Source organism: Pan paniscus, chromosome 1 (assembly GCF_029289425.2).
Source record: "Pan paniscus chromosome 1, NHGRI_mPanPan1-v2.0_pri, whole genome shotgun sequence".
In the NCBI taxonomy this organism is placed as follows: domain Eukaryota; kingdom Metazoa; phylum Chordata; class Mammalia; order Primates; family Hominidae; genus Pan; species Pan paniscus.
In genome coordinates, this window is record NC_073249.2 from 93,135,566 (window position 1) to 93,146,920 (window position 11,355).

The 11,355-nt window shown below is 56.2% G+C and overlaps 1 protein-coding gene across 3 annotated transcripts; it reads left to right on the plus strand.

Moving 5' to 3' along the window:
- The first annotated feature begins 1,075 nt into the window (after positions 1 to 1,075).
- CRABP2 (cellular retinoic acid binding protein 2) lies at positions 1,076 to 9,471 on the plus strand. Of its 3 annotated transcripts, none has more exons than XM_063604511.1 (5): positions 1,076 to 1,207; positions 3,577 to 3,703; positions 8,025 to 8,203; positions 8,419 to 8,535; positions 9,001 to 9,471. In XM_063604511.1, exons 2-5 carry the CDS (start codon positions 3,634 to 3,636, stop codon positions 9,049 to 9,051), a joined length of 417 nt encoding a protein of 138 aa, XP_063460581.1. In that variant the 5' UTR covers positions 1,076 to 1,207; positions 3,577 to 3,633; the 3' UTR covers positions 9,052 to 9,471. The 3 variants fall into 3 exon arrangements, with proteins under 3 accessions (XP_063460581.1, XP_034793630.1, XP_063460579.1); XM_034937739.3 differs by lacking the exon at positions 1,076 to 1,207 and adding an exon at positions 3,220 to 3,371; XM_063604509.1 differs by lacking the exon at positions 1,076 to 1,207 and having other exon boundaries at positions 3,441 to 3,703.
- Positions 9,472 to 11,355: the final 1,884 nt, after the last annotated feature.

The following is an 11,355-nucleotide window of genomic DNA, read 5'->3' on the forward strand; positions in this document are numbered from 1 at the left end:
TTAGGGGTGAGGGTGGGGGCTTAATCACTCTCCCACACTTCCCATCCCCAGTCAACCTTTCCCTCTCCAGCGGCTGGGCTGGGTGGTCACTCCTTCTCCCTGCTAGCCTCAAGAAGTAATGGAAAGGGGAGGGGGTTCTCCTCTCCCCAAGTCCTAGACGCCTCAGTTATATACACATCTACACCCACTCACACTCTTCACCATCCAGGAGCCCTCTCCTGCCCATCTCTATTTCTTCAGGCGTGAGACCAGCCACCTTCCTTTTAGCCACACCACCATGGAACAAAGTCCCAGAATGTTGCTCTCCTAAGTCTCTCGAGCTTGTTTCCTCCTCACTCCACCCCTACCTATCCCACCTCTGCCCCCCCAGCTTTTCTCATCAACTTTGCACCCTCCCCTCACTGAGTCTCCAGATTCCTGGGGGGGCCCCAAGAGGGTTATGACCAAAGCTCCTGCAAAGGGTCACCCTGGGCAGATCTGTAGCAGATTAGGTCATAATTAAAAGGCCAGAGGCACTGGGAAATTCCTTCTCCTTATTGATCCCAGCGGGAAATTAAAGCCAGTTGTTTGTGACTGAGTGGCTGATGAAGGCTGCAGCTCCTCCCCATTGCCTGGTTCCAGGGTCCTAGCCCCTGCTCCTTGCCTCTAGGCATCTCCATCCTCCTTGATTAGTCCCCTTCCCCAGGCCCCTCCACTCTCTCATCTCCTACCCCCGCCCCCCACCTCCCCAAGTCCCCTTCCCTAGCATCTTCCCTAAGAACCCTCCATGCCTGCTGCTCCCTGGGGTAACAGGGCTGCTAGAGGCTGAGACCTCGGCCTCAGCTATTCAGCACCCTGCTTAGACCCCCTACCCACCTCCCTCAGCCAGGGTTAGGGTGCTGGGGCTGGAGCTGGAGCTCAGGCCCAGAGCTGCCAAACCGCAAATGCTCACATCTGGAAAGAATTCCTCTCCCAGCCCGACTTCCCTTTGTCTTACTTCTGTCTCTTTGGAAATCATGGCCAGTTGGCTGGTGGAGGGAGTGGGGAAGTGAGGAGAGGGGAGTGGGCCCAGGTCTCCCTGCCCCCACCCCAGGGAGCCCCACTGCCTGGCTCCAGCCTCCCCAGCAGCCTCAGCCAAGCCATCCAGCCTGTGCTCCCCTGCTCTAGCATCGAGGGGCCAATCACCCCCTCCTATGACTGTCCCTGCATCCTGGTGACCATCTTTTGGGTGAGGTTTTAACATCCTTAGTCACTCACAAGGCTAGGGGGGAGAGTGCACTGATCCTTTTGTCGTGCAGGAGGAGGGATGCCTATTGAGCAGGAGGCTGGGCGCTTCCAGCTGGGGGCTCAAGAGGGCTGGTGGCATGGAGATGGACGAAATGACCTGGGTGGGGGAGGCAGGGGGGCAGTGAAGGGAAGGAGGAGCAGCAGGAATCTGGTTTCCACCATGTTCCCTCCTCTAGCCTCTCCTCATCCCTTTGGCCAGGAGCCTGATTTCACTGTCAGAGCCTAATCTCCCTCCTTTACCTACAGCATTGCTGAGCAGGGAGGATGGGGGAGGAGCTCGGGCTGTGCCTGCAACCCCAGGCCCTAAGCACTTCCCAGGGAACCCCCCACCCCGCCCCACCCCGCTTCCTTCCACCACCTCTGCTTTTGTCTGTCCTTCCTCAGAGAGCTCCTTGACCTGCTGCCCTCTTCCTTGCAGAAGCCCAGGCCTCCCAAACACCCCCAAATAAGCTCTCCCACACAAAACCTGGACCCCTAAACCCAGGCTGAAGTATTCAAATCTCAGTTTGTTGGCTATTGCGGGCGGGGCCCCATAGAGAAGTCCTATGCAGTGGAATCTCCATCCCTCCTGCTGCCCAGTCAGCCCAGCTGCTTTATTTTCTCACCCACCCATTTCTGCAGATTTCCCTCTCTGCAACCCGGAGGCCCGACCCCCCAGTACATTCTCCAGCCTTCAGTTCTCAATGCTGAGGTCACTCTGGCCCCTCTCCTTTGGTCATCTTCCTCCAGACTCTTCCCCAGCTCCCACCAAAGCTCCCAACTCCCTAGATCGCCCCTAGGTTCTAAACATAAGGGCTCAGAGATCTGAGAGCGACTGCCTGCTCCACCCTTGGCCACGCTGGCGAGGAGGGGCCAGGGCAGGGACCCAGGGCTGGGACCAGATGTAGGGTTTTTCTTCCCGCCTCAGAAGGAGCTGGGAGGGAGAGTCTGGGGAGGGTGGGGGATGGGATGCAGCGGGGCCACGTGCATCGGTTCGCTCAGGGCCACCGGGCCGAAGGGCCCCCCGCGTTGGACAGGCCGGGACGGTTTCTTTGGCTCCAATCACTGCATCCCGCCAGGCTTCGCTCCTCTGCGGTTTCCGGCCTCGGGTCCCAGGCCTGTCCCCGAGGCTCCCCGCCTGACCTCCGTTTCTGTTTCTCCGTCTCCCTGCCATCTCCACTGGGGTCTCGCCCACTCCCACTCGGGTCTCTGCAGGAAGCCGTGCCCTCCTCCCACCCTCTTTGATCTCCCGTTTCAAAGCCGCTCTCCAAGGGAGAGGAGGTCGCTCCTTCCGCCCGTTTTACAGCTCAGGATGGTGACACCTGAGACCCTGCTCCGCCTTCTCCCCCGGCACCCATCCTCCCGCCTATCTAGGTGGCGGCGCAGCTCGCCAGGGCTCCGCGCCTCTGTCCCCGCCTCCCTCCCTTCCCCCTACTGAGACCCCCTCGGGGTCTCGGGAGTGAAGCGACAGAGAAAGCGTTTTAATAAAGACCTTGCGTCAAGTGATTGGCTGTGACCTCTGCCCTCCCAGCCTCGCGCCCTGGGCTCCTGCTTAACCCTTCAATGTCCGCCCAGCGCATTAAGGGGAGCGAGTCGCCTGGCGACTACTTCCAGAGTCCCCAGGCATTACGTGAGCCCGAAGCAGGGTGGAGGGGTGGGGGGACCGTGCCGCCCCCGCCCAGCGTCTCCGAGTTGTTCCAGCAGGGGGCGCCGTTGCCTCACTTAGATCCCTAACCCCCGGAACCCCGCAGCTCCCCAGCCCCTCTCTGAGTACGGAGTGGTCCCACTGGATCCAGTTCAGGCTTCAATGGAGCTAGGGCTAGCTACGGCTCAATATCTGGGGTCCGCCTGCGGGTGGGGTCGCCAGGTGTCCGGCACCAAGGAGTTGAATGCACCGAGTCAGGTTGGGGATGGGTGGGGAACAGGCGAGACGTGAGGAACTCGGGTGGGGGACAGCCATACACGAGCCCTGAGCATCTGCGCCCGCAGCTGGCTCCCCCCGCCTCGGCGGAGAGCGCGATTCAAGTGCTGGCTTTGCGTCCGCTTCCCCATCCACTTACTAGCGCAGGAGAAGGCTATCTCGGTCCCCAGAGAAGCCTGGACCCACACGCGGGCTAGATCCAGAGGTTGGTGGCGGGGGCGCCGGGCCCCCCAGGTGGGGGGGGGCGGAGCGGGAGGCGGGGCCACTTCAATCCTGGGCAGGGGCGGTTCCGTACAGGGTATAAAAGCTGTCCGCGCGGGAGCCCAGGCCAGCTTTGGGGTTGTCCCTGGACGGGTCTTGGTTCCAGAACCTGACGACCCGGCGACGGCGACGTCTCTTTTGACTAAAAGACAGTGTCCAGTGCTCCAGCCTAGGAGTCTACGGGGACCGCCTCCCGCGCCGCCACCATGCCCAACTTCTCTGGCAACTGGAAAATCATCCGATCGGAAAACTTCGAGGAATTGCTCAAAGTGCTGGGTAAAGAAATGTTCGAGGGCCCAGGTGGGGCAAGGGGGGGCTCTGGAGTCCTCGAAGTTGGGGATGAGAAAGACAGCGGGACCACAATCAGGGCGTGAGACACTGGGTGCCTGCATCCCCGAAAAACGTGCCAGGCGTCCGGGTCCCGGGGCTCTGGGCACGACGCCTAAATCCCGCTTTCTCCTGCGGGGGCCCACCGGTGCCAACACTGCGGTGACTCACGGCCTGTGAATCACGTAGAAACCAGAAGCGCGAGGTTGGCCTCTGGGGGAAGGGGAGGCTGGCCTCAGCGGCCGGACTCGGCGGGCCGAGGCACCTGGCTCTCTGCAGTTCAGAGGCTGCGGGCTGGTGGAGCCACGAACCCTGCATCCAGACTGGGAGCCCGGTTCCCTACCCTGCCCAGCCGCTCGGAGACATTCCAGTCTCCTTCCCGGTGCCCCCCTCGGTAACCCAATCCCCAGGGCAGGCTCATTACCCCTCGGCGCCCAGCTCTGCCTGCGAGGTGATCTGCTGCCCCAGCGCCCCCTGAGCCCCACTTTCCTCCCCCTCTGCACTTTCCACTCTGCTCTCCCCACCCCCCATCTGTGAGACAAGTATTTTCATACAGCGAGCAGCTCCAGAGTTCTAAAATCGCTAGGGATAATTATCACTTTCTTGGATTTCAACAAATGGTTTCGTGTGAAACCCCAATCCCACATTTCCAAAAATCTAGGTTCCCACCTACCTCCCCCCACCATAGATCGGCTGCAGCCCAATTGGGTGTGTTGGTCAAAGGTGGGGAAAACTAAGTCAATCCAGACTGCCTTTCCCACTTTCCCAGCCCACCTTCTGTGTGCCCTCTGGGCCAACTGGGCTAGACATCTGGGGCAGGGGAGAATGCCAGGACCTGGTGACTGGGAGAGGACTCTGGGGGAGAGATGGACGTTAGTTAGGGACCCCAGCCACTGGGAGCGTAAGGGCAGGCCTGCTGCCTTCAATTCCTGCACTCAACAGAGAGACGGTAGTTCGGCTGGGCTGGGCGAGGGGGGAGGGAGGGAGGGCACCCCTCTCCCTGGACTATAGGAGTGAGTCTGGATCTAAGACGGGTCTGGAATGCTGCAGAGAGAGCAGGGATCTCCATCATTCCTTGCCGTTAGTTCTTCCTGCGATCTAACCACAATACTTCTTGGAGTCATATCAGTCTTTCTTGCTCTGTCCTTGCTAAACTTAAAGACAAAAAGAAATTTTCTCTTTGGAAAGCCTAGATGCCACTCCCTCCTCATCTTCTCTGGATTCTGGCCCCTGTCCTCAGCGGATGAGGTGGTGGTCTGGTACACCCCCAGGCCCCAGCTGAAGAGTAAGATTCAAGGCCCCAATCCTGCTGTCTGTCTTCGGTCTGTTTGTCCTCCCTGCAGGGTCTCTCTGAGCCACGTGCCCTCCTCAGGCCCTGCAGGGGGCAGATTAAAAACAGATCCATTAGACAAACACAGTCCTGAGCCAGCTAAGGCCGGCTAAGCTGGGCCCTCAGCTCCACAGGCACCAGGGGCTCGCTGAAAGGATGTCTCCTCTGAACCCAGCCTTGCCTCTGCAGGAACTTCGGTCCTGGCACACCCCTCTTAGCTCTAGTCAAGGGTCCATCTCAATAAGACTTGGGGACCTGTCATTTCTTCCTAGACACAAGAGTTCAGCAGCCAACAATGGGGGTCCTGGGCTCCCCAGGGGCAAGGCTTCCTCTCTCCCTCTCTCTTCTGTTTGCAGTAGGGTAGGTATGCTTTGGCACTGAGGGGAAAGAGGATTTGTTTCTCTAGGAACCCAGGTCTGGAGGAGGTCCAGGGAGTTGGCCAGATCAGGGGCAGGGAAATCCTGCTACCTGGCAGAGGGCCCTTTCACCCCCGCCTAGTGCATCCCTGGCTCTACTCCAGGACAGGGCGGCAGATCAGGCCAGGTGAGGTGGGTGTGTGGAGCTTAGACCTGGAGCCCATCCAGAGAGGCCCCCTGCTCTGCACGTCTTCCTTTCAGAGGGGTGCTGTCTCCTATCTCCCCCACTTCGGTTAATAACTGGGGAGCAGAGAGAAGGGGTCCAATCTGGGCTGGGATATGGAGGTGCACAGAGAGTCTGAATCCACAGAGGCTGAATGAGATAGCCGGACCCTGTGAGGGGAGTGGGGGATCCTGAAGAAGGGGATACATCACACAGAGCGGGGAGGGCAGTCTCCTTTTCTATCCCTTCTTCTCACAGCAGAGGGGGTTCCCTTGAGGGGACAGGGGTATGGGAGTCTTCCAGAAGGGCAGATGAGTACGGTGCCTAATGCAGAGAGCTTTGAGCCCCAGCTTTTTGCTTTCCTTTTTTTTTTTTTTTTTTTTTTTAGTGGTAGGGTCTCACTGTGTTGCCCAATCTAGTCTCAAACTTCTGGGCTTAAGCAGTCCTCCTGCCTCGGCCTCCCAAAGTGCTGGGATTACAGGCATGAGCCATGGCACCTGACCCTTTGCCTTCCTTTTATCAGTAAAAATAATACCAACAATCATAGCTATTGTTTCCTGAAAACTTAAGCATATGCCTGGCACTGTGTGTGCTAAGTCCTAAACACATACCATCCCAATTGGCTTTTTTTTTTTTTTTTTGAGACAGAGTTTTGCTCTTGTTGCCCAGGCTGGAGTGCAATGGCACAATCTTGGCTCACCACAACCTCCGCCTCCTGGATTCAAGTGATTCTCCTGCCTCAGCCTCCCGAGTAGCTGGGAGTACAGGCATGTGCCACCATGCCCGGCTAATTTTTTATTTTAAGTGGAGATGAGGTTTCTCCACGTTGGTCAGGCTGGTCTCAAACTCCCAACCTCAGATGATCCACCCACCTCGGCCTCCTTTTAAAGTGCTGGGATTACAGGCATGGGCCACTGCGCCAGGTCGTTTTTGTTTGTTTGTTTGTTTTTTGTTTTTTTTGAGACGGAGTCTCGCCTTGTCGCCCAGGCTGGAATGCAGTGGTGTGATCTTGGCTCACTGCAACCTCTGCCTCCCGGATTCAAGTGATTCTCCTACCCCAGCCTCAGCGTCCCAAGTAGCTGGGATTACAGGTGGGCGCCACTACGCCCAGCTAATTTTTGTATTTTTAGTAGAGATGGGGTTTCACTATGCTGGTCAGGCTGGTCTTGAACTCTTGACCTCGTGATCCGCCCGCCTCGGCCTCCCAAAGTGCTGGGATTACAGGCGTGAGCCACTGCGCCCAGACTTTTGTTTTGTTTTGTTTTTGAGACAGGGTCTCTCTCTGTCACCCAGGCTGGAGTGCAGTGGTATGATCTCGGTTCATTACAACCTCCGCCTCCCGGGTTCAAGCAATTCAGCAATTCTCCTGCCTCAGCCTCCTGAGTAGCTGGGATTACAGGTGTGAGCAACTGCGTCCAGCCCTGGCTTTTTTTTTTTGGTAGAGTCGGGGTTTCAGCATGTTGCCCATGCTGGTATCGAACTCCTGAGCTCAAACAATCCACCTGCCTTGGCCTTGCAAAGTGCTGGGATTATAGGTGTGAGCCACTGTACCCAACCTTGATTGGCTTTTGAAGAAGCTGTTATTTCCATTTTACAATTGAGGAATCTAAGGCTCAGGGTGGTTAAGCCATTTGCTCAGGGTCACCCAGCCTGTAAGGGGGCTGAGCCAGGAGGAAATCACAGCCTCCTGGACCTTACTCCAGAGCCTCTGTCTTCCCAGGCTGCTGACCATTCTGTAGAGGGAAGCAGCTGCCCCTGCTCTCTTTCATTGCTGTGGGGCAGAAATTGGGCAAATGAAGACCTATCTAGCACTAGATATGGTGGGTAGATAGGGCAAAAAGGGAAATGGCTCCTACTTCCCAGGACATGAGTGATGGGGTCTGGCCTGTGCTTGGCCAGGGGTACAGTCCCAGTGACTCTGATGAGCTGTCAACAGGGTAGACAAAAGGCCAAAAGTGAAGTAAACAGAGACAACCGGAGCCAGTAGCAGGATGTTTGTTGGGTAGGGGGCTGGGGAGAAGCTGCCCCTGGGCATTCTGGGACTGAAGAGCTGAGACGTGGGGAGCCTGATCCAGACCTGCTGACTCAACAAGGTGGGGCCACAGCTAGGAACAGGACTCCCAGGGGCAGGCCACTGCCTCTCTCCCCCTCCTCCCTAAACCCCCTCATCTTTCAGGGTTGCACCGCCTACCGTCTCCTTCAAGGCACTTTCTTAGACACCCAGGCACCAGGCAGATGCACCCCCCAACACACCCACCCCAAGCAAGTCACAAATCAGCCTGCTCCAACTGTCTTATGGGGAGGGTGTGAGAGAGGTGCCCAAAGGCCCCTAAAAGGTGAGCCTCTCCTCTCTCCCCACAGGGGTGAATGTGATGCTGAGGAAGATTGCTGTGGCTGCAGCGTCCAAGCCAGCAGTGGAGATCAAACAGGAGGGAGACACTTTCTACATCAAAACCTCCACCACCGTGCGCACCACAGAGATTAACTTCAAGGTTGGGGAGGAGTTTGAGGAGCAGACTGTGGATGGGAGGCCCTGTAAGGTGAGTGCCAGGAGGGGCTCCAGGGTCATGGCGTCATTGCCCTGCCTCTCAACCTGCCATTTTCCAGGCTAGCAGTTAACTCCTAGCTTCTCTCTGTCCCAGTAGGGAAAATCCCTAGGTAGTGGTGGGGGCTAGAAAGGGGCTCTCTCCCTTATCCCTCTCACTGCATTGCCCCTGCTATGGGCCCAGCTCACTTGGCCACCTGTCTCTTGCAGAGCCTGGTGAAATGGGAGAGTGAGAATAAAATGGTCTGTGAGCAGAAGCTCCTGAAGGGAGAGGGCCCCAAGACCTCGTGGACCAGAGAACTGACCAACGATGGGGAACTGATCCTGGTAAGTCCTGCCTCCTCCCCACTAATAGCAAACCCAGTGCTACCTTCCGAGATTCTCTGGGAGACCCCAGGGTGCAGGAGACTCAAGAACAACCATGGCTGGACTCCGCACCCTGCTGATGGGACTGCTTGAACAGAACTAAGGTGTCCCTATCCCATACAGTGCCCTGTGTGAATTAGAAATGGTATTCCTTTTATGCAAGCAAAGGGCATGTACTGAGGGATCCCAGTAGTTCTTCAGGAAGATCTTCCTGGCTTGAGGAGGAGGACGGGCCCCGGGGGCTCTATTGCTATCCTCCCTCCATTGATGCCTGGGCATTCTGGGACCAGCTCCTGCCTGTTGGTCTTGAGCCAAGAAGCAGGTTTGGACCTGGAGGCCAAGCAGAGTACCTCCATTCAACCCTCCTCTCCAAAGCCACAGGACCCCAGGGGCCTCTCAGGCTAACAACTACTTCTGTCCTTCCAGACCATGACGGCGGATGACGTTGTGTGCACCAGGGTCTACGTCCGAGAGTGAGTGGCCACAGGTAGAACCGCGGCCGGAGCCCACCAATGGCCATGCTCACCGCCCTGCTTCACTGCCCCCTCCGTCCCACCCCCTCCTTCTAGGATAGCGCTCCCCTTACCCCAGTCACTTCTGGGGGTCACTGGGATGCCTCTTGCAGGGTCTTGCTTTCTTTGACCTCTTCTCTCCTCCCCTACACCAACAAAGAGGAATGGCTGCAAGAGCCCAGATCACCCATTCCGGGTTCACTCCCCACCTCCCCAAGTCAGCAGTCCTAGCCCCAAACCAGCCCAGAGCAGGGTCTCTCTAAAGGGGACTTGAGGGCCTGAGCAGGAAAGACTGGCCCTCTAGCTTCTACCCTTTGTCCCTGTAGCCTATACAGTTTAGAATATTTATTTGTTAATTTTATTAAAATGCTTTAAAAAAATAAAACCTGTCTCTGGCTCATTGGGCAGGGGGTAGATAAGTCACCTGAGTTCAACCTTGCCTCTGAAATGTAGTATGGGAAAGACTTGTGTTTCTGCAGCATGGAACTGAGTTATACAACAGGAGGGGACAGTCCTTCCAGTCACCGTTCTAACCACCACCCCTTCGTTTGCTGCTGAATCCACAAGCCTCACCTCCACATTCCCTTCTCCAAGGTCCTTCCTTGGTGTCCTGCTCTGGCTTCCAAGGTCACAAGGGCCTCCTCCTCCTGACCTCTCAGCTGGGGCACTGGGCTCTGAGGAGCTGACTCCCACCTTCTCCCATGTTTTCCATCATGGTGACAGTTTCCTCCTCCTCCTCCAGCTGTTGCTTCCCTCTCCTCCAACTTCAGCTCATGGGTGACCCCAGGCCTGGCCTTGGCCTCCCACATGGTTCCAGATGAGCTCAACGGCACCCACAAGCTGGCCTTGCAGCTGCCTGGGCCTCTGGGTGAGAGGTCTCATCCTGCCTGTCAGCCCTTTGTGTCTGAGACAAGCCATCTCTGCTACCATCCTTCCTCCCTGCCTCAATCTCCCACGTGCCCTTCTGCCTCTGGCTTCTAAATCTTCCAGGTCCCTTGGATCCTCCTCCAACCCTCTCCCTGAGCCTCCACACTCAGGTCTACACCAGGTCTGAAACTCCTGGGCTCAAGCGATCCTCCTGCCTCAGCCTCTCAAAATGCTGGGATTTCAGGTGCAAGCCACTGTACTCAGCCAGTTATTTTGTGTTTTTAAAACACAAAATAATGTAATTTAATGGCTTACGTACTAGGAAGCTCCAGCTGGGTCTGGCTTCAGGTATGGCTGGATCCAGAATTTCAGTGACGGTCATCAACCTCTCCCTCTCCACACATCCTGCTCATCTGTTTCTTTCTTTCTTTGTTCTTTTTTTTTTGAAATGGAGTCTCATTCTGTCACCCAGGCTGGAGTGCAATGGTGCAAACTCGGCTCACTGCAACCCCCGTCTCCCAGGATCAAGTGATTCTGTGATTCTCCTGCCTCAGCCTCCCAAGTAGCTGGGATTACAGGCACGAATCACCACACTCAACTCATTTTTGTATTTTTAGTAAAGACAAGGTTTCGCCAGGTTGGCAAGGCTGGTCTTGAACTCCTGACCTCAGGTGATCCACCCACCTCGGCCTCCCAAAGTGCTGGGATTACAGGCGTGAGCCACCGTGCCCGGCCTCATCTGTTTCTTTTGTGCATCAGCCACATTCAATCCTGTCACATAGTTTTCTCCAAGTCATGGGAAATTGCCTTCAGATGCCCTAAGCTTACAGTTACAGTTTGAGATCCAAAAAAAAGAGAGACCCAGGGTCCCTATCTTCAACATTCCAAGACTCAACTCTGTTCTGCTTTGGTCACATGACCATCCCTTGGACTAGGTGCTGTTGGCACAGGTGGGGCACTGTGACAATCCCTCAATCCTAAGACATGGGAAGGGACAGTTTTCCAATGAAGAGGGTCACCATGAGTCTCAGGTTTCTAATCCATATCTAGCAATTATAAATAATACCTCACTGGGTTGTTACAAGAGTTAAGTAAAATAAGTCACATTCAGCACATAGCACTTAGCCACAGGAAGCCCTCAGAGAGTGACGGTCCTATCTCTGACCCACCCCCTACACTTCTGCCAGGGGATTCTTCTAAAACAAAACTTTCATCATGTCAGTGCCCTGTTTAAAAAACAACAAAATAAAAACTCACCTTAGCTGCAGCCCTTCCTGTTGCCCAGAATAAAATCCAAAGCAGTACTGGAGGCTCTTTAAGCCATGGCCCCTCCCCTTACCACATGTGCTCCTCTGAGAAGGACCCACTGTATGGTTTGCCATCCTCTCTGTCCATTGGCACC

Bases quoted from the DNA above. Each gene is read 5' to 3' on its own strand.
- CRABP2 (XM_063604511.1), top strand. From the start codon at position 3,634: ATGCCCAACTTCTCTGGCAACTGGAAAATCATCCGATCGGAAAACTTC. The intron at 3,704-8,024 runs GTAAAGAAATGT...CTCTCCCCACAG, and splicing joins GGAATTGCTCAAAGTGCTGG to GGGTGAATGTGATGCTGAGG. The intron at 8,536-9,000 runs GTAAGTCCTGCC...CTGTCCTTCCAG, and splicing joins ACGATGGGGAACTGATCCTG to ACCATGACGGCGGATGACGT.